Below are 23373 nucleotides of genomic sequence, written 5' to 3'. Positions count from 1 at the left end.
AATGCCTTATTAAGATGCATTTGGTCTAGATAACATTTAAAAAAGTTTTGGTTGGTCTATGAAAATCATACTCTATGATTTTCATAGTTGTCTGGTTTTGTTCAAGGTTTAAACTGATGACTGACTAGCTTGAGGTCAAAACACCGAAATGGTACAAAGAGGACACTTTCGAGCTGTGTTGTTGAAACAATCGATTAAAACATTTCTACAATTTGTCAGTGTTGTAGCTAAAGCAGTGAATACATGCTGGCATTTCAACAGTTAAACTTTTATTCAATAATGTAAATGTCACTCACAAAGCAAGGTATTTCGTAGAGCTATAATTCCTTTCAAGTGATTTAAATTACTTGAAGTCGCTGTATCTACCTACATAGACACCCAACTAGATATTTATGAACAACAATGTGGAATTGCTCAATTTATTTATACAATTTCAAGAAACATAGTATATGTACTAGGAGTAAGTTAGCTTCCTTTTCCATGCTGAAAAAACCATTCCATTTCGTGTGAGTGCATTTCAGTCATTTGATGCAAAATTATAATGTCAGCTGCCAAGATAATGATGCACCTGCCTGCTTTTCTCTTATTCTAGAGCTAGCGCAAAGCTTGATCATTTCAGCACTACATTCTGAGCTGGCATGTAATCATTTTTATGCCACTTTCTAATAATGACACACAAATGGGGTTGTACGAATTACCAACTTATTATTTCAAATAAGTGATGAGGTCAAATAAAGGTCAAAACTAAGTGAAGAGTCATCAAATTTTCCAAAACCGCATCAAAAGTGCAAATTATATTGACATAAAAGTTTTCTCTCTTCGTATATCAGTTTGTCTCTCATTTATGACTGTCCTAAATGCTTGTGAGCTTCTCTATAACATCTCATAGTGAAGCTTAGTTTATGTTCAAACAAATGGGCATTAATAATAGAATACATTTTAAATATATAAAATAGCAGGCATAGATAGAACATGAAAAATTCATTCAATAAATAAAGGCACACACTTATAGAAAGGTTACAATAATGAACTCTGTTTTTACACGAGTGAAAAGCTCCATATCACGAGTCTAAATTGGCAAATAGACAAGTTAAAAGTCTGTCTCTAAAATCATGTGCATAAGACAAGAGGGATCTATGAAACATTAATAGCGAGGAGCAAGCATTGATAACATGAAGATGGTAATTGGAAACAGTAAAAGTATAAAAACATTTGTGACTCAATTACACCAACCAGATGGACTTTCCTGCCCCTATGCAGACAACACATCGAGCAGTCCTTCCAGAAACAGCTCCTGGTCCTCCTTCGCTACCTCTATCACTGTAATACATGCCAACAACGTAGTAGGAGTCTATTTGATGGATTATTTTTACAAACAGTTCATACATTTAATAGTGAATAAACTAGTCATCAAAAGGATGCTGTAAATCAGTTACGAGGTGATGAGATCGCTGAAGACCTCTACAAGAAATATCTTGGTGTTTAGTAGGACAGACAACCTTTTACTGCGTTACTATGTCAGGATCCAGGCAGCCCTGGCTGCCAAGTCGGTAGCCAGGCAGCCTTTCTAACTTGAAGATTGTGAATAATAATCACTTGACAACAGCTAGCGTAAGTTATCACAACATACAGCATATTTTATTGCTGATATAGTGGACAGTAATCTTCAGAACAACTGAATCATCAGCATCGTTACGATGTAGAGAGACACTGTTAAAATGTAGAGAGAGTGTTACAACAGAGAGAAACAGTGTAATATAAAGACATTGTTAGAATATAGACTGTTACAGTGTGGAGATACATGTTACAGTATGAAGACATTGTTGCAATGTAGAGATACATTGTTACCGTGTAAAGAAACATTGTTCAGATGTAGATAGAACATAGAAATCACATTAACAATACTGAGCCGTATCACCATTGCAGACAATACAAGGAAAAGTCTAGCAAATTTAAACCAAAAATTCTAGGATTTTTAAGAAATGCGAGTAATTTAGTTCTATAATTTCCCGACAGTTTATGGTAGTTTCAATGTTTTGTTTTACAGCAACTGATGTAAGACATCACTGTCACTAGAACTAGCTGCTAGGCTGATAGCACTTACCATGGCTGTCAAAGGAGTCGTGTTGTGTTCTGCACTGGACACTCTGTTGCACGTGTTTAAATACTTCGCCAAATATGCTACAATAACAAAATTATGTTTTTAATTGCTGCTAATCAATCGGTTTGCTGTCTGCCTCCAACAGGTGAAAATTGTTAAAAAGGAGAAAAGTATAAAATCCTTAAACGGAAGTCAACACCAGATACCAACCAGGACGACTACTCACTTTCTGCTGTTGTCATTCTTGATGGTGTCCATCGGAGGAACACCCACCACAAGAGTCATATCTGAGCTTACTCCGAGGGGACAGAGCATGACCAGAGGCAGTTCCTTGCGTCGTGCACTGCATTTCTGAGAGAAGGAACAGAAACGGATTACATATCATGGCGAGTGTTATAACAAAGTAGGCCAAACTCCCGAGCCAAATTTGGGTTTGCTGTACATTTCCTTTGAACAGCAGTTCATTTTTCGTTGTCCCTTATGTAGCGTGGATTTTTACAACTGCTCTGTCTTAGCAATAATTCTGACTCGGTTCTAAATAATAGAATCGGCGCAAAATTCATGGTCATCACAATTTTTTTGGGAATTTAATTTTTTTGCATAAACTGAACACCAAGCAAACGTTTGGTAATCAAAGCTTGTAAATACCGAATGATTCATGAAGATCTCACACTACCACTCTTATGATGCATCCACCTTCAACAGACTATCAGGTTTATTTCTTAAGAACCTTAAAGGATCTACTGTAAACCCCCTACAATTGTGAGGGGTGCATTATTTGAATACGATCACGAATATCCTACATAGAGAATCCCTTAATAGATACAATCAGCTATGTGACTAAATAACAGAATAAATTTCTCACGTACATTTGTAACATCTGTACGAATATTAGTTTGCCAAATGCACTCTTTTGCAGATGTAAAGGCCGGGCCACACGTATCGTGTAATTTCAACTAATCTGGGAAATTCCATTCGTACGAAATTTCTGACCTGCCACACGGAGTTTCCCCACCATGGATTCGTACGAAACTAACTTTCAACTAGCCAATCATAACGCGGTGATAAATTGAAGCCGATTCCGTTTCAATCATTTGCTTCAGTACAAACATGCGGGTCAGATCTAAAAAATATAACGATTTGTGAGTTTCTAGTCGCAATTCCTAATTCCTAAAATCGGTTGCGGAATGTACACGTAAATTAATTTTGGCGCCTACAATATAACTGCGCGTTAATAAGGTCGTTTCTACGCAACTACAAAACTGCCAATGCTAGTTGCACTGAGTAGTTGTAGTAGGCTGTTGTTGTAAATGGTTTTTAGTATACTTTTGAATAGAGCTTGTACATTGATAATATTATTACGAACTATTACGTATGTACTACATTGCAAAACGGTTCTTTTGTATGACTACAGCAGGTTTTGGCTTGCCCACAAAACCGTTTTACTTTTTCTTCTAATTACAATACAAATTTGAACCTGACTTTTCAGCAATTATTAGCCTAGCTACAAAGCAGTTATATTTCTATTAAATACATATTGGAACCTGACTTTTCAGCAATTATTAGCCTAGCTACAAAACAGTTATATTTCTATTAAATAAATCCATTACGTCCATGGTACTACTGATTACATATAATCGCCAACACAGTACACAGTTTTCAATCCGAGTTAGGAACTGCGGGCTAGAAACTCGCAAATCGTTATCTTTTTTAGATCTGACCAAACATGCGCAAAAGAAAATGGCCTTCAACATTCAACTAACCTTTTCAACCGACCAATCAAACATCGAGTCGTAGGAATTTCAGACGTTTCGTCCAATTCAGGATTCGTTCATCGTGCGCAACCAACGATGGACGAATTCGTCCAAATTTCAATTCGTACGAATCGTTTCGTCCAAATTTCGCCAATTTCGTGAGAATTTTGTCTCGTGTGGCCCTACCTTTACTCTGCCTTTAGACTGTATGTATGACCAGGAGAGTTTACACAGTCTAGTGAATGCTGTAGCATGTTTGTAGCATGCTGTAGCATCTTGCTACAGCATTCACCTGTCTGGTGAATGCTGTAGCAAGATTCTATTCATTGCCAAATTTTTCTTGTTATGAAAATTACGCTCTGACTGGATCCTCATTGTTGTCTGGCAAATGCTTCAAACTAGCAAATACAGTGAAACATGGATAACTCGCCCTCGGATATAGCGAACACATGGTTAACTCGACTGGATTTGCTTGGTCCGTTCCCACGCAATGATAAATGGCTCTATATAACTCGAATTCAACACTGTTATAACGAACTGTTTTTTGCCCAACGGCTACCGAAACGGTTGCTATCGCTTTAGAAAATCACTTTATTCCAAGCCATAGAGGTAAACCTCAACTTTTCGTAATTCATAAGCGTCGTTATTACCTCCATCGGCAAAATATTTTTGTCAACGACTGTTCTAAAGGTTTAGTGAAATTTGATTTATACTGCTATACGATGAATAGCGCGGACTGGCCCGGCCACGGGCGCAAGGATTTTCGCCACGCACATACAAAACAAAAATCGCATGTTGTTTTGTATGTGCGTGGCGAAAATCCTTGAGTGCGTGACCCGGCTAGCCCGTGACGAATATTTTTCCGAAGTTGATTCCGTGTTGAATCAACGTCGGAATGTTGAATGTTTAAAACGTCTTAAAATTTGTTTTTATTAAACGTATACGTTTTCTTAGCTAAAAAAACTATTCATCGTTTGACCTAAACACAGAATACGTGTGTACATTCAATAAGTATCCATTCAAAAAGCGTGAGTGATATACAATGTACTGTTAAACCTCGTAAAACTTTTAATTGAACTGCCTCGGAGTGTTGCTCTTAACGAATCCCAGGTAAAGTAAGGTAATCTTTCCATAAACTTCAAGAAAGATCGGCAAAATTGATCATGGGTAAAACGCTCAAAAGAAAAAGATGTCTTTTCTTTGAGCATTTCAGCAACGATCAAGTTTTGCCAATGTCAATCTAAAAAACGTCCTGGCAATAACATCACCTCAAACAACAAACCAATCTCAAGTGATAGAAAAATCTCTATACTTTTTGATAAAAACGTTTTAAACTTTACATTAGAAGCATTTAATTTGAAACAAGCCATTTGTGCTTTTGATTTATATTATAGTTTGTATATGTTCATGTATCTACTAATAAATAAGTGAATACATAAACTTGTGACAGTGCTCTGATAACTTGAACACTCTGATAATTCGAACACTTTTGCTCGGTCCCTTGAAGGTTGAGTTATCCGAGTTTCACTGTATGTACTAATACTGCATGGGTAGATTATTAAAGTCAAAAAAACATGTACCTCACTAGATATGAAGGCTTCTAAGGTGAAGTGAGCCAGTCGTTCTAACATGAGTGGCGACTGGAAGTGAGCACTCTCCGGAGAACCCTGCAATTTAAAGTTTTCTTTTGCAACAGAATATTGTGTCATCAAGTGCGTTTCGATATTTATCAAATTAATCAGTGCATCAGCCTTACCCTATACTGACGGAACCAAATTATAACACATTCACAGAAACAGAGGCTAAGCCAGAAAGGAATACAACTTTATTAAACACCACTATCAATGCATGTTGCGAGTCTACCAAATGATTCTCCAGACCATAAAAATGAACAAAATGGCCACTTCAAAAAAAGCTTAGAACGAAAATGAGAGCACAGCAAGAAACAAACCTCTGAGAGGATAGCGTAGAGGAAAGACTTGGAAGGAGTGACTGCGTTGGTGCTCAGCAGGAACTGGACTTGTGACATGATAACCGATTGCAGTTTTATAGCCTGGGCAACACCTTTCTCGAATATCGCCAGGTTATTTCTACCAACAAACAAATAGCTTTTGGGAAAACTTGCTTAGCTCGTGCTTAAATATTACACACAGCAGGATATATTTATACCGAAAGGAACCAAAGCTTTCATGTCAAAAAGGATTAAAAATGAGTGAAGCATAAACATTTGCATATTCATTACACCTATCAAGCGCTGCAAGCAGGAAAGCTTGGTTTAAAAAACTGAACCGATGTGATACTGTGTCTGTAAGCAGAGTTACATTATATTTCTTCAACTCAACACAAATGCTAAAAACAGTCCAAACATTTTAAGCTATTTCCTCCGTTTGACCATGTTACATATTTTATTTGATTGACTAACTGTCACCAATTTTCATGATTCTTTTATGGCATAATTTGAAAAACATGTGTTTGAAATTAAAGTATTGCCAATAAAAAAAGAAAAAACAGTTGACATTTTAGCAATGTAACTCTTCTCTCTTTCAGTCTAGCACAAGTGATTGGACTAAGAACTTAAAGGCAAAGTACAGAGGAAACATAAGAGTCCAGTGAAACACCAGCATGGGTAAGAAAGTCACCATAATACCTAAAAAGATCTATCAGTCGTTATGTCATATAGGTGAGTATATAGAATACTACTGTCCATGGGCCTATGTTAACAAACTCTTTTTGTTATACAAAGTTTGGGCACAAGCTAATAGCAGATCAGAAGAAAACAAACTAAACTGTTGCTTTGTTCATGCAACTATTGCAGAATCGTATAAAACAGCGAATTTCATTTCTTTACCAAATTATGAATTATTATATATTATGATTGCTTTATTACTATTAATAGGTATTAATTATATATATTTATTACAAAATATTTAAAAGTATGTTTTTTTGAACTTGAAATGATGAGCCCTTTACTTAAGTTGTCTACTCTTCATCATTTCTCATACACAGAACTTATCAAGCTTGCTCCAAGTGTATGACCAGACTTCAAGTCTCCAAAATGAAATGCCTGTTTAGTTAAGTAGATGATGGAATGAGTATCAAACTCAGTATTACTGTGTTAAAAAAGGAGTGACAGCAGCAACCATCATTATGAGACGGACAACTCGTGAGGAGCACAGGTGAATGGAAATCATGAATTATCGTTATGTAGTCACCTAATCTCCTGGGCTAACCAAAAAATTACTCAACGCTAGTCGGCGTCATTTTTTGTACAAGGGATTCGCAGCTTTGTAAGATAACCTAAGACTATTATATTCTGTAGTGAGAAGAACCCGTAGATTAAGGAATAAATCTTACTACAACATATAATCAATCTTCGCGGTATGCATTTATATGAAATATTATGTAAGCGGCAGCAAAAACGCAAAGCTGACAGCATTTGAATACACCACTGCATAAAGGGCAAACCAAGAGAAACAAGTCTACTAAGATTTATAGCATATAATCCAAATATGAAAAAGGTTGTATTACACAAAGTTTATAAAATCTTGATACCAGATGTTTAGAATGAGCCATACCTGTGCAGACTGTCACTAGCCATGAGAAACCTCTCCACAGGGTCACTCCTCGTCTACAGAACATGGGTAACAACAGCATAGCTATTGACCAGTAATACACAAGGGCTTCGTGGAACTTACAAGCGCTGTTCAACCCTTGCAACATGTCTCGCAAAGGTTTCACCGACCACCTATTGAAACTGGTCATTTGGTGCAAAAAGTTGGACGCAAACAAAACAGGAAATCGGTGCAACGTAATATACATGTTTTTATTATTTATTTGCTACAAGCTTGATATGAGGATAAAGTTGACAGCCTCAGCATTGCCAAAGTCAACCAGTGGCAGAATTAATGCTGAATGACGGGTGTTTAGTCGGTGAAACCTGCTGCCTGTGCAGAAAATAAGAGAGCAAACTTCAAATAAAACATGTGATTCAGCAAGAATTATATTATTCTACTATATTAAAAAACTCTGATCATGCAGTCTTGAAACCGTCATAAATCTTGAAAAGTGCGACGTAATAGGTTGCTTTGCGCGGGTCTCAAACCCATGACAATCTTTTTGTTCAGCCAACAATCTACCACTTGCGTGACTCAACCACATTCAAAGCCAATGAATAATCTTGAGTATGATAAGAGTTCCGTGATGTTAGCAAAATCTCGAGTGAGGGAAGATTTATAAAAGCAGACTCACCATGGCTTATTTAATGTGTAAAAACAGGCACATTCCAAGCAACGCCACACCCAATCGGCTATCTTAGTACTTTTGTTTTGGTATAAACGAGCTATTAGATCTTATTAGAAACTCCGAGACCGTTCTCACACGCATTAAGGATAATCGTCCTCAACGCATGAGTTCATGGAACTTCGAAACAATTTGTATTGAAAATGAAAGAAGTCCGAAGCATCAATGCTGGTAACCAAATGAAATTGAATATTAAACAGGTTGTTAATGTTTGGTAAATATATAAGTAAAATAATAACAAATCTAGCCAAGATTGAATCGTTTGTCTTGACCATTCAAGTCTCTAATATCAGGCGGTTTATCATGGCGATTGGCAGTAAAAATCTTTGTGTTAGTGATGACCTCTTATGGAGAAAAATGCAAAAATGGACTCGTTAAAAAATAATTACCCAATGGGACGCAAGTAAATCCTTTTGAGAAAATACAAACACAATGAAATAGTTCCAATGTATGCAATAAATATATTGGTACTAAAAATAGGTTGTGTAACCATGATCTGGTGCAATAAAAAGTGCTCTGCAGGAATGCATGATCAAAAATCTTCAAACGCATAACTGAGCATGCATATCAGCTATTATGTTTAGTAGACGTAGCAGCAAATCATGTGCACCAGAGTAAATGCTACATCCAAATATGATGATCGATGTTGACCTACCATATCTTCCAAAATGGTGGCGCAGACAAGGGCATAGTCGACAGCGGATAGTTTGCTCCTGTACCCCATACTCGCTACAAATGTAGGTATGAACAAGGCCATCTGGTCGATGTTAAACTTATCGCTGTGTTCACTCAGGAGTGACTTCACATCATTGCGCAATGTCGCGTCCATGCTTGCAAACTGTTGCCTACACTGTGTAAGCGAGAGCCTATCAAATAAAAGACAGACTTTGATATACTAAGAATATTGTCCTGCAAAGGAAAATATGTAGAAAATTACAGTGATGCTCCAAGCATTACTCTTTGGTACAAAAGGCAAGATTGTTCCCAAGCCACTATTTACTTCACAAAGTTTAGTTTTAAACTCCAGTTACGCTCTCTGAAAATGAGCGATAAGGGAATAGTTAGCAGATCTTCCACGGTTAAATCTCTTTGTAACAATAATATTTCAATCCATAACATACCAATAAAGGTGGAAAAATCAACACCAAGGTAGTAGGAGAACCATCAAATATCAAGATAAGAAATTGCAATATAAAATGGCACAACACCCTTAAATATACAGTATGGTACATGTATATGCCACAAGCATGCTTAAAATAACATAGGCCTACCTCCAACATATCAACTTGTATAAGGAAGCTTATTGAAACAATGGTATAACAAGCGTAGAGCACCTCACAACAACAGACTGTATGACACAACATGCCGGTGTAACATACCCCATAACAGCAAGAAACTCGTGAAATCTGCTCTTGCCCTTCAGTGTCCAGACCTTAAAATGAGAGGCAGTGTATATCGACTGGCAGAGGCTGTCATAGATGTTCCAGTGACGATACAAGTCAGCCATTATGTCATTCTCAAATGAGATCTTAAGGCTGTTCATTGAGTACTCCGCCTCGGTATCATCAAACCTAACAACACCATCAGCATAAGCGCATCAGCGTGGTCTAACAATGGTAGCTCTAGCCAAAAGTGCGTCTTTGTGACCAATTCATGGCAGCATTGGTGCGAGTACATTATTGCGACTTAACGATAGCAATATCGACATCAGCCTGGCACTATAACCTGATGACGTTCACATCATAGCAAGTGTATAAACGTACAGGTATGAAACTGCCACTGTGACCTAATAATATCAAGTGGGTCACTGTATTCAATCTACGTTTTTATCTTCAATAAACTTTCCAAAAAATACTACATGATGCTATCGCACATACACTTTCTTGCAAGTGTTTAACACACCAAGGAGAGACAACTTCAGATTATGACCAAAGTAAAGACGATCAGGATGGCCATCCTGCTTGAGCTGGTGAAAGCAAATAAGACCCAGATGGCTCGTTGAATGTTTTAGAGGTGTTACAGTGAGCAATATCTAGACATTTTGTAAAACACTGTGGAACAGTTTTATTTTAACCAACAATAACTTCCTTATGAAACAATTTTTAATCGTTGTTCATTTTTATGCACGACCACACGACCAGTAACACAGGTCCATGACAGACGCATATTATTGGCAATATAGTAATTTAGCCAACTACTAGCTCTGCTAACAGGAAAACGACATGCCACGAGAATTGCATTCGCACATTATTATTAATAATAATGTAACAAAAATATTATTTGTTAATAAAATAACAATACTATTATTGGTTCTTCACCAACAAAAATTAGTAGAACCTGGTTTAGGATAGGTATAGGATCCTAATACAGATCTTCCTAATAAAGCGGTTATGGGTGCTAACATGAGGTTATAACACTTAATCTACAGGAACGTAATGCTAAGGAATTAAGTGTACAAAGTGCTGCTGTCCATCAATACAAGCAATATTATAAAGGCATCGTAAAAAGTCAGCAAGGTTAAATACTAGTTACCAAACTGATTTAAATATTACAAAAACAAAAGAAAAATTATCATATGTTAGCTGCTTTAAAAATATGAAACAAAAGATATTAAGTTTCCGATGTACAGACATTTACTTACGTTCGCCTAAAAACACAAACTTGCACCACGTAAGGTGAAATTAGATCAAATATTTCACTTTCTGCTTAAAATAAATCCAATGTAAGACTTTCTAAAAGTTAAAAGCTAAAAATAAAACAAAAATATATAAATTAAGTCAGTTTAGACCAGTGGTTCCCAACCTGGGGGGAATTCCCCCTAGGGGGGAATTTGGCATTTTAAAGGGGGGAATTTTAGTTTTTATAATTTCACATTTTACGAACGCGCTTTTAAGCCTTAACAAAATCCTAGATGTATTTTCTGTTCTCATTCCTCTTCTATTACATGTATATTCTGGCTGGGGTAGTAGACCAAGTACCTTTTACTGTACATTTATTGTAATACAGCCTGCATGTAGGTACTGTAAATGTAATCTTTGCCAACAATTTGGAAAAATTCCAATAAGCCAGCTTGACCTTAATTAATGACCTTGGTAACTAAGGTCAAACTAAGGTTTTGTTTGAAATTGTGCTGTTCACAGTGCACATGTATTTGACACAAGGACACACTCACTTATCAACTACTGCATCACATGTAAAAGAAAAAAAAATGGAAAGATTATTTGTACAAGTATAATTACATCTATGCTCACATTATTGTTTCCTATTATCACTCATGTTGTCTTACTTGCTTTTCTGCAAATAAGTCACATAATCATGTATCTATTATAGTAGTAGATTAAATAAAAAATACATATACAGTCCAGATGATTATTATTGTACAAACAGATACTAGGTCATTTATAATAATTTTTAGCCGCCGCTTTATCTTTACAACTACTAATTAGTGCAAGATGTCAAAGGCAAAGAAACGAACCTACACTGAGAGTTACTTAGATTATGGGTTTTCGTATCTTATGAAAAACGGTCGTCAGGCTCCGCAAGTTGTGATATGCCTGAAAACTTTCTTAGATGACTCCATGAAACTCTTTCAGTTGAAGCGATACTCGCAAAAAATTTACCCCACACTAGCTGAGAACAACCGGAATTACTTTTAGTCCAAAGAGCGGCAAGTAAAGATAAGTCGACTTGATGCAAGTGGAGATCTCCATGCTCATAGTAATGCACTTATTACAGCTTCATACGCTGTTTCCTACCGTATTGCTCAGTGTAAAGAGGCACACACAATAGGAGAGACCTTGATCAAATCATGTATGTTAGACTGCGCATCAATAGTACTTTGAAAACTAGCTGGGCAAAAATTTCAAGACATCCCACTATCCAACAACACTGTGAAACGATGCATTGATGATATTGCAGCAAATGTTGAAGAGAAATTAGTTGCTAAGAATAAAGCATCCCTATTTTGAGCCATACAACTTGATGAGTCAACTGATGTTGCCAGTCTTTCCCAGCCACTGGTGAATGGTAGATATGTGCATGACACATCCATTGAAGAGGAGTTTCTGTTTTGTCAGCCCTTGCTTCGAACAACTTCACCAAGAGATGTGTTAAAAATAGTTGAAAATTTCCTTGAAAAGGCCAAGTTAGGTTGGGAGAAGTTAATAAGTGTATGCACTGATGGAGCACCTGCTATTTTAGGATGTAGATCAGGCTTTGTAAAACAGATCAAGCAGAAGAACCTTGATATAGAAGGAGTGCATTGCTTCATTCACCGTGAAGCATTGGCATCAAAAACTCGTCTACAAGCGTTGAAATCAAACTTGGCTGAGCATAAAAGTTGTGAACTGCATCAAAGCATCAAGACTAAATACCAGATTGTTCTCAGCATTATGTTCTGAAAGTGATGTTACAGCTGAAGTGTGAAGTTTACAACTTTGTTATTTCATACTGAAGTGAGGTGGTGGTCCAAGGGAAACATGTTAGGCAGGCTCTTTGAGCTACATATGTCCGAGGTTATGAAATTTCTTGAAAGTAAAGGCCAGCATGAACTTTTAGCAGCCATGAAAGCTGATAACTATGTATTTGAGACTGCATACCTGGTTGATACATTTGCCTAGCTAAACAAGTTGAACTTGAAGTTACAAGGGAGCAATCATCATTTCTTTGCCTTTCATGACAGCATTGATGCTTTCAATGTAAAGCTGGTACTGTGGCATACACGAACCTGCACTGGGAACACGGTATCCTTTCCCACACTCACTGAATTATTGGAACACAAAACCTGCTCTTGGTAGTCTAATGGCAACCATTACTGAACACCTGTTCGATCTCATAACATAATTTGGATGTTACTTCCCTGAGCTACCTTCAGAAAAAAAAATGCTCAACATCACATGAAATCCATTTCAACGCACTGTTGAAGAAATTCTAGAGGAGCTACAATAGGAGTTTGTTGAGTTGGTTAACATTTCTGCACTGAAAGATGATCTCAGATCAATGTCTATTGACCAGTTTTGGCTCTCAGCAAGAAAAAATTCTCTACTCATTGCTAAAAAGGCAATAAAGATTCTGATGCCATTTAGCTGCACGTAAAATCCTTCAGCATTGATGAAAATCCTACGGGTAGTAGGATTTCCATCAATGCTGCACCTTAAAAATGAGAAAAGAAATCGACTTGACCTTGAGAGCGACTTGAGATGTGCATTATAAAAACAAAGCCTGATTTGTGAAAACTTGCACAGAGGCATCAGCAGGAGCGGTCTCGTTAAAATTCATAATCTCACCCCACACCCGTAGAGTGTACCGGAATAACAATAATGTTGACGTGATTTATTACTATATATGCTACTCTCGGTTATTTAACAAATAAATATATGTATATATGCTGCTGACTCACATATATGCACCTGTGTAGCCCTTTCAGTGAATACAATATATAGTAGGCCTATAAGTTCACACTTCACTTTTTCCAGGGGGGGAATTTGTATTTGAAAATTTTGCAAAGGGGTAAAAGCAAAAAAAAGGTTGGGAACCACTGGTTTAGACTTACCTAGTCTAAATTAGAGTAAGTTCCATCACATATCTTTATTGGCACCCCTGAATCCCGCCAAACCTACTCTTGCGAGTCTAAATTGACAATAACAACCTCATTTCCCTTATTACTAATTTAGCTTTCTACATTTAGTAACAAAATTTGTGTTTATATCAGGTTTGAAGTCATACCTCGACATACGAGCTTAAAGCATTCTGGGTCTGAGCTTGTATACCGAGGTATGACTGTATTATCATTCTTTGCTTTTAGCTCAGCTGAAAACATTTTCAACAAGTTGTTGAAGAATTACATTATATTACATATGTTAAGGAGTTGTGCTCCCACACAGGAAATACAAGCCAGAAATGCGAACCTTTTAGAAACTCTGCTGACGTGATCTTGTAGAATTCCTATGCTGTCAAAGTAGTGGTCATGGTCGACCTTGTGAAAGATATACTGAGAGGTTACACCTGTGATAGCCCACCAGAGCATATCAGTTGTGTTAAGGCTCATCGTAAAGGCTACGATATACATCGTCAAAGCCGACGAAGACCCACAGTAGCATGTCGACTGGTACTTGTTCATGACTTCCACCCTGTGTAATATGTAGAATACATGGTGACAGATGAGGCTGCACAACACCAGGAGCTAAATTGGTAAGCTAAAAAACCTAAACTCTATTCAAGGTATACATGGAGAAACTATGCTTGAATGTTTTACATTGGTTGACCAAAAGAAATTGATTTATCCTTGCTAATCAGTTATATCTTCCTTTCTTGATTTATTAATATACATGTAACTTCATTTTCAAACCAACTTTTTTAAAAAATCAGCAAATGTTAAAAAACTGCATGCGAATCGGCATACACAGTCAAATGGCGGCATGCCCGCTGGAGAATGGAAAGGAAATTATGACGTCATTTAAACTTAACCAAAGGTAGCTGTTATCGACACATTCCTTCAGGTCAGTATTAATAACCATCATTTATTCTCATAGTGTTTGTGTAGTGTTTAGTAACGTAACTCTAATACGATTTATGTATATACTAATATGTTGGAGTTATCCTCTTGTTATTTTCACATGACCGAGATTATTGACCATTGATCGGAGAGTTTTTATCATCTGCGCTTAGATGAAGAATAAAACTGTCTATTAATAAGAGCGACTAGATACTAGAGTTTGAATATGTGATCTAAAGATGACTCAAAAATAAATCGATATGGCTCAACCCGTAAGGAAGTGTCCCTTCGCCAATGGCTACACGTTATAATCCATAATTCATGCCAAAAACTTGAAATAAAAAACAATAATTTTATACCTAGGGTGGAGAAATAAGCCTACAGCCTGACCTAAGGTTAACTGTATTTATAGCCTAAGTTATACATCATAAACATCCATTTAGTAATGAATTCCAGTTGCTGACCTTTTCTGGTTCCATATTCTTCGCTCCTGTTTCTTGGCTAGATAATCCTCATCGAACCTCCGCCGTTTTCCCTCCTCTGCGTCTGATCCAGAATCCTCATCTGAATCAGTCTGTTCAGAAGGAGATATTCATAAGATGAAGTGCTTCCAGTTAATATTGTCGCAAGATGAATTTTTAGAAATGCAACCAACTCGATCAAAACAAGTAAGCAAGCATTCAGGCAACTTAAGGAACACACAAAAACGGTTGAATGAGGACATTGGAGGTGAACAGCACGAGACCACAATTGTGACGCGCCTTCATTTGTACAAAAAGTTAAAAATAATCAGAACGGTATCCAGACAAAATACCACTCAAGTCTACCATTCAGGTAAAGGTAAGGTTTCTTCCCCTCTGACTATCACCCAAGGGTAGGAGCGAATTCTTTTTGCTTAACGAACACGTGTTTTCCATAAACAAGCTTCATGTTACCATGTTAAATTTTAACCAACACCATGAAGGGTGATCATCGAGTGTCTGGATACCGTTGTAGCTACTCTTGGTAAATAAAGGATTTATAACTGTTGTTTTTGCTTTAAATTATTATTGCACTTTGAACAGACAAATAAACAATACTTGTTAAACATATTACTTAAGAGGCAATTTCACCGAAAGGGAGGGGGCAGTTGTCCTAGAACCAATCGGAACAACACTATGGATTTTAGACTACCTCATCATCTCTAAAGATATCTTCATAGTCTGGGATATCGCTGTCCACTTGTTCCTGCTTGAGAATAATTCTAGTCTGTACAGCATTGTATATGTTCTCCACGCTCAGAGGCCTGTGGCTAAAATGTACAATCTTCTGACCGTAAAAATGGGAAAAAATTCGTCGACAAATTTAGTAAGCTCATCACGCTGTTTGTTAAGATATTAGTTGTTTCCCACCCCAAAAGTGCGATCAAAAGAACATTTCCTTATCTGTTTGAAACAAACAATGAACTAGAATAATACTGTTAGAATGGGTTTATTCTGTCTGTTGAGCCATAGTTGAGTTTGAAATGAGGAGGAGAGTGACTGATTCAGTCTGATTAAGATTTAAGACTGACAAGGACATACTGGTATTACGGGAAGTTCTCAGATACCTCTGTCACACCTCACAGCTGGCAAAATTCACTACTAAGTTGACACACCATGTAATATTAATAGAATATTATTTAATAAAACTGAAACTATTTAGACGTTGCGACTAATCAGTGAGCTGCAGGGACCTCCACAGCTGATTGTTTAATAAATTGGTACACAATAGCGCTGCACACAACACAATCACAAGTCTCTAACACAAGCAATCAACAATTGATCAATAGATAAAATATAAGCAACACCCTATATTAGAAATTGTACTGCATTGCTAAATAAATAGAGACATTGGACACAGAGACTATCGAGGTAAAAATACCTGTCAAGAATGAAGAATACAATTTCTGGGTCAGGCTGCAGAATATCAACAAGGTCAAGCGCCCCACCACAGTTGATCAGCAGCACATACTTGACCTAATAAATAGAATTGGTAGCTTATGGCAGAAGGTCAAGGAATTGCGAACCGGTCATGACCGCAGCGAACTAAACAGTAGACTAGGTTAATCCAAAGTAATGTCACAGTGCCTGTAGCTCAGCTACCTCTCCATTCATGTTAAAAAGGTGCCACGAGACATAAAAATACTTTGCTAATTAAATGCACTGATCTCATGAGGTCAATAGCAGACGTATGACTAATATCCTAGACTATCGCTGTGCTCACCCCTTCAACATGCTCCAGGTATGCTTCTTCCAGTGTCTGTTTGCCTGTTATCGGTACAATGGTGTGGATTACTTGATCCCAAGAGAATAGACACTGGTGAATAAATGAGAATGTGAAAACTAGATCTGAGCGAAGACTCTGCTTAGTAGGCCCTACTCAAAATATCATGACGTTGCGAGACTAAGACCTTCAGACTTCTGTTTTTTGCACAAATAATGCAATTTAAACAAAAAATATGTATTGACTTTGAGTGGCTCAATCAGTTAAATACAATCGGCGACTAAAAAAATGAAAAATGCATTGAAAAAAATTACAGACATACCTGAACTATTCTCGCTGCACAAATCGCATCGATATCATTGTTGACGAGTACAAGTACTCTCTACAATACACAGAGATTTTAAGTTTAAGAATGGGTCTGATTCAAGTGTTAATCAAGACTTACATGGACTAAACATCTCTTGATGCGCCATGTTTACATATGACATAATATATTTGAAAATTGAGTCAAAAATCACAACATAAATAAACTAGAGGGCTTGGATTTTTATAAATAAATAAACATACCATAAAGCCTGTATTTGAACACCACCATTATTTCAACTCCACCTCTATTTGAATGCCACCTATATTTGAATGCCACCTCTATTTGAACACCAACTTTATATGAGCGCCACTATGGGAAAAGAGTTGAAAAATAGAGCACCACCCTTTAATTGATCGCCATTCTATTTGAACGGCACTATTTGACATTCTTGATCTTTACGATTCTATAATAGCAACTGATCCGAATAAAAGTGTCCACAGAACCGTACCAATAATGACTTGATTACATCAATAACAATTAATTCATTGTTTCTGTTCGTATCGAAGCCCTTTTCTTCCTTCTCGAAATATTTACAGTTTTTTAAATTAAAACTCCGATTGCAACACCATAGGAATAATTAGTAACTGTATCCGGCTAATAGTAGTTCATACTTTTAATGCGGTCTTGATACTTCAATGCATGTGAAAAAAGGTTTGCATTTACGATGGAATCTCTGCTACTACAGATTTTGAGGCTAAAATTTTGAGGCTAATTTGATTACACGCGGTTTCTCCTTATTCACACGAGAAGTGTATACATGTATTCTAAAGTGCATCGAGTAAAAGCTTTGCTTTGTTTGGTAACTAAACTAAAAATTGTTTGGATACTAATATCGATTAGCTCAGTTGTGCAGAAGAGTTGAGGTCATAAGACACTGTGGAATTGAACAGCCAGAAAAATATGGAATGATTCCAAACGAAAACGACTGGCAACTGGCTGAGCAAAACATGCAAATAGTTTTGTTTTAAAAATGTTAATTTTGGCTTCTGGATGTATTATTAATATGGTTTGCTTATGGCATTTGTTCTTGAATATATATTTGTAGCAATTGATAGATTATTATTATTATGCAACTTATATCAAATTTCTTACACCAGAAGGCTTAATGTCACTCCACCTGAAAGAAAGTGTAGAAAGTATAGGCGGCAGTCGAATCGCCCTAAAAGGGTTAAATTTGTATTCTTGATATTCTGAAAAGGTGTTTGCAAAATACACCACCCTGTATTTGATTAACCCCTCTAATAAAGCGCCACTCTAGGAGAAGGGTTGAAAAATGATGCACCATGGCATTCAACTAAAGGTTTTATAGTAAATACGTCAATTTATTTACATCTTGTTGAATTACTCTGTAGAAGTCTCGAACAAAGTCTTTGGTGAACACCATATTTCCTCACATTGCAGTCATCTGCATTTGATGGCAAGCTATGTGACACAGCCTGTTCTACAAAGGTAAAACCTAATGATGTAATTGTGCCAGCTATTTCAAATTTGCAAACATTATAAAAATATGTAATTTGTCTATATTCCTAAATTCATATAATCGAATGACGCACAAAAAATCACAACGTAGAATTAATTAAAACATTACTATCCTAAGCTGCTAGCCACAGAGAATGCAACTTTAGCATCACTTTTGACAAGGCAAATCATGAGCGCGCGGGGTAAAACGATAGGCCTGTTATGAACCTTTCAAATGAATTAAATTCTTTTATAAAAATGTAGGATTGCTCTTTAAAGCTGTAGAATAGTTTTACCAAATAAAAACAATGCTGTTGCAAACAATATATGTTTATATTAATTTATTAGCAATAACTTCATTTCAAATAGCAATGTTTCGCAATTAACATTTTAGAATGATGGAAAAAACAGATATTAATCATTATTAACAATTATTTGATGACGTAGTGAATACTAACCATGGTAATGAAGAAGTAGAAGTTACTAACATTCATTAGCATAAGTGTTGAAAAAATGCTGACACAGCTGAGTAAATTGATTTTGTTTTCTCTACTAAAATTATCTGGCGCATCATATGAATTACTGGCGCATTATGGAGAAAACTAGTAGTGTAATATTTTAAATATTACCTAAAGATCAATTTAGTGTTTCCGTTACATTTGAGGGCATGCGTTTGATAACCTAGAGCCGTCCAGCAAACAAGACCTTTTCGAAAATTTGATTAAGTTGAGTTTATTGGGGTTGCACCCCAATGCACCCCACACTTAAAGTGGTGTAAGATCTCTAAAGGACACATCTGAAGTATCATTAAAGATTAACTGACAGCACAAAATATTATTGCATTAATAGTAACAGATAATATAACGGATTGCAGTCTACAATAAAAGTGTGCCAGAATTGTAAATGTATAGGTCATGAGATGATAAGTTTTCTTGCTTGTAAACGTTTTTTTAGAGAAAGGGAAAAATTCATGCCAGGATAGAAATAGATCTGAACTGCCTTGGGTGTCATAGTGATTGCTATCACAAGTGCCATCGGAACCGGGAAAGCAGCAGTAGTGAGCGAGGGGTTAGCCGCAACAGCAGTTATGAGAGGTATGGCAAAAGAGAAGGCAAAAATGGAAGAGAAGAAAAAATGTAGTAGAGAACCAGGATAACAAAATGGAGTTGCAAAAGCATGGACAGCACTAGTGGTATGAATGAGGACTACAAGGATCAACAGACTACAGTTTGTATAGGAGTAGAGAGTCTTATCGATGAAACAGTTACATTGGGAAGCGAGATAAACGCGAGAAGAGGTATAGGGACTACAGAAATGGTAGCAATGCATGCCTTAGGCACTGAAAGGGTAATGACAGCGCAGATAGTAGCATAGGCAAAAGTGCCAGGTTTGTTAGCTCTAAAAAAATAGGATAAAGACCAATGACCGGGCAGGAAAATTGTGCAGCGTGTAAAACGTAGTTGGGAGGATGTCGAATACGAGTTTGATACTGGAACCAGGTTTGAACAATAACTGAAAAACGGACAATATGTTGGAGTTAAAGCTAGAGAAGCCCTTGACAGTCTTGGAAACTGCTGCTGGTAGAGGGTTGAAGGTAATTGGGATGGCAGTGGTTCCATTGGAAGGTAAAAAAAGGTCTATGAAAACATGAGTCATATGTGGTAAAGAGATTGAGATCAAACTCTTGGTAAAACACTGCATAGAAGTTATTGGCTGTGATCAATGCATTATGCCAAAGCATTTTTGAGCCTTCTAATGAGATAAGTAGGCTTGTGAAGACATAGGCACTGTGCCAGGGTTATTTGGGAATGTGTTACCAGATGAAGAAACATATTGTCTTTCTCCAAATCAGATCCTGCTGGGGTAAGCTGTCATGTTTCGGATAACATCCAATTACACTTGACAAATAAGCCTGGTAAAGAAAAGAGTGGTGACAAAAAGAAGAGAAGTTAAAATACAACCAACAAAACTGGTGGTTATAGTGTAATGAGCAATAATAGAACAAAGACAGCAAAATTATGGAGGGGTATCTTAAAAAGCACCAGAAACAGTAATGGAGACAGTGGAGAGCAAAAAGTGACAGGGGAGTAAGATTAAAAAGCCTACGGAAGGTAGGTTTGGTGCATGAGTAAAGCCAAATGCACCAGGTGAATTATCCTGGTGATCCATCGAAGTAGAAAGAGATCGGTTACTGGCCGAAGGAAGATCGCAAAGTACCATTTTATTCTTTTCGTAGTCAGGCCCTTTATGTAGCTGGCAGTTCCTACAAGAACCAGTGAGTTGTAGCCAATGAAAAGTTCAGTAAAAGGAAAGGCAAGACTGCAGAATCTATTCACCATGAATATAGACACTGCCAGTGAAGGATGTTATGGTGAATGTAGCGATCAGAAAGAAATCAAGTGCCCTCACCTCCAATGGAAAAAGTTGATTTATTTTTCGCAGATGATTATGGTAATAAAAAGTTGGATAGGGATGATCTCTAAAAAGATGATAGAATAAAAAAATGAGGAAAGAATATAGAGGGAAAGTTCAAACAGGACATGGCAAGGATGAGTTGGAGAATGCTGAGGCATTTAGAGCAGATAGAGTGATTGTAGGAAGTGCAAATAAAGATTACAAAAAGTAAACCTTACCCTCTCAAGGGCAGATCAGTAGGAGTAGGCCTGGGCCTATATCAACACCCAGATCTGTGACAAAAAACTTTATACATTCGAGCATAACCTAGGAGGTACATAAAAAGTGGCAAGTGTTTTGGTAACTCGCTGTGAAGTAACCATATGTAGCAAACTGTTCCGCGAGATATATCTGCTGATCAAAAAAAGAAAGTGTATGAGACGAGGTTGGGATTGCCGAAGGCCATGCTATATTGATGTCTAGGCAGCAGCAATATCGTAGAGTTCAGATAGCTACGAGATGTTATGGGGAGTAGTCAGAGCATATCAATTTGCACAGGTTCAGCTAGCTGGTAGAACAAAATTTCAAGTTTTTTGCAGGTTACCAGCTAGGTATTGCAAACCTAGTGTTGCAATACCTAGCTGTAGTGCTGCGATACCTAGCAGTAGTGCTGCGGTACCTAGCAGCAGTGCGAAGTCATTTAGACAAATTTTGAAAATGTACTATCTATTTTTCTTCCACGCCCATTGGCATAACATAGGTCTAAAAGTAGCACGTGTTCTGAGCTGTTAGATTGGTATAAATTACATCGAGCCTCTGATGCGACTTTCGTAAGTGGACTGGAAAATCAGCAGTTGCTTTATTGCGATAAAAAATAAAAAAATTTGACTTTTTCTACAATTTGCAACAATACTTAAATCAAGCCAATTAGATTGCTGGTTTATTTCTAAATCCAGTAGCACTTCTTCAGGAAGGTAAAGTCTGTTTTTACAAAACAACTTGTTATATTTTTCCATAATTGGACATACAAAAGTAGTAAAAAAGTTTATTTGTACCTCGCAGAGCTCCTAAAATTAACAAAAAATGCTGGACAAGCTTGTGAGGTTGGTGGGCTGGCGCACCTACAGAATAAGCTATCTTTAGTTTGAACTGTGAATTGGTAAAAAGTTGTTACACTTTGAGCACTGGGATTAGTGTACAGTAAGTATATAGGAGAGAGAAGCTAATGGAGCTTTCTTCTGCGAACAATTGATGAATTCGCAACAGTTAGTACATATCAACCTACAAAAGTAGCAGTAGTGTTTGTCTACCGCGATAGTCTTTGAATTAATCCTAAAAACCCCACTCAAAGGTATGTCTGAAAGCAAATGGTGGTGCATTTAACTCATGTAACTCTTCCCAATAACCCGCACGATACAAGACAAAATAGGGAATTGTACATGCTATCTATAAAATCAGGGCAATATTTTCCCTCCTTTTGGCCAAAAACAACTAGGGATCTTCGAGGGGATGTCGAGTGTGCAGATGTTTAGTTTCTTTGATTTAACAGGAGAAATTTGTACATGTATATATGTCAATAAATAAATATATAATAAAGAATAAATAAAAATAAATAAAATAAATAAAAGTAAAAAATGAACAAAAAAGGTTCTTGAAACCAATGATATACAGCCCCAATGATATACCCCCAAACCAATGATATATTTGGGCTGTATATCATTGTTGAAACTGAGTTTTCACGTCTTTTTGCCTTTAGAGGCTCTCAGTGAGAACAATCTGATCTAAATGTAAAAAAGAAAAATATGAGATAGCCTTTTACTCCCCTTTTACTTACCCAAAAACAATAGGCCTATTGTTCTGCTTGTCAGATTTTTTCAGTATTTATTTCAATAAACATTTTAAGGGTTACAAGTCCTTAGAAGTGTATTCCATATACCAAAAAAACTTTTGAAATAGACATATGCTAAAAAACTAGTTATTTGTTGAAAAAGCAGTTTAGATACAATATTGCACCACTTCGATAAGCATACGTACGGAGTTTATTCAATACGTTGAAATACGAACATGCTGCGATAGGTTTGAACTTTTTATTATAATCATTTATATGTTACCATTAATACTCACAAACGTAGAATACTACCTCTGTTTACTCAAAAAGCGGTGCTCCAAGCAATACAAAAGTTAAGCCGTCCAAAATGAAAAAATTACTACTAATTCTCAAGCTTCCATTAATAATTCTGGCTGGCTCATAAGTATGAAAGCG

The 23373-nt window shown here is 36.7% G+C and overlaps 1 protein-coding gene across 1 annotated transcript; it reads right to left on the bottom strand.

Moving 5' to 3' along the window:
• Positions 1-787: 787 nt before the first annotated feature.
• On the bottom strand, positions 788-23356 carry LOC137387035 (cell division control protein 45 homolog). Its single transcript, XM_068073315.1, has 16 exons — positions 23235-23356; positions 18589-18699; positions 17214-17273; positions 16892-16984; positions 16550-16644; positions 15821-15938; positions 15112-15221; positions 14061-14282; positions 9534-9725; positions 8810-9020; positions 7431-7483; positions 5807-5945; positions 5436-5522; positions 2328-2452; positions 2105-2181; positions 788-1320 (listed from the first exon to the last, which is right to left on the bottom strand). Exons 2-16 carry the CDS (start codon positions 18640-18642, stop codon positions 1253-1255), a joined length of 1704 nt encoding a protein of 567 aa, XP_067929416.1. The 5' UTR covers positions 18643-18699; positions 23235-23356; the 3' UTR covers positions 788-1252.
• Positions 23357-23373: the final 17 nt, after the last annotated feature.

Source organism: Watersipora subatra, chromosome 2, assembly GCF_963576615.1.
Source record: "Watersipora subatra chromosome 2, tzWatSuba1.1, whole genome shotgun sequence".
Classification (NCBI taxonomy): Eukaryota; Metazoa; Bryozoa; class Gymnolaemata; order Cheilostomatida; family Watersiporidae; genus Watersipora; species Watersipora subatra.
This window is presented reverse-complemented; position numbering and strand designations above follow the sequence as displayed.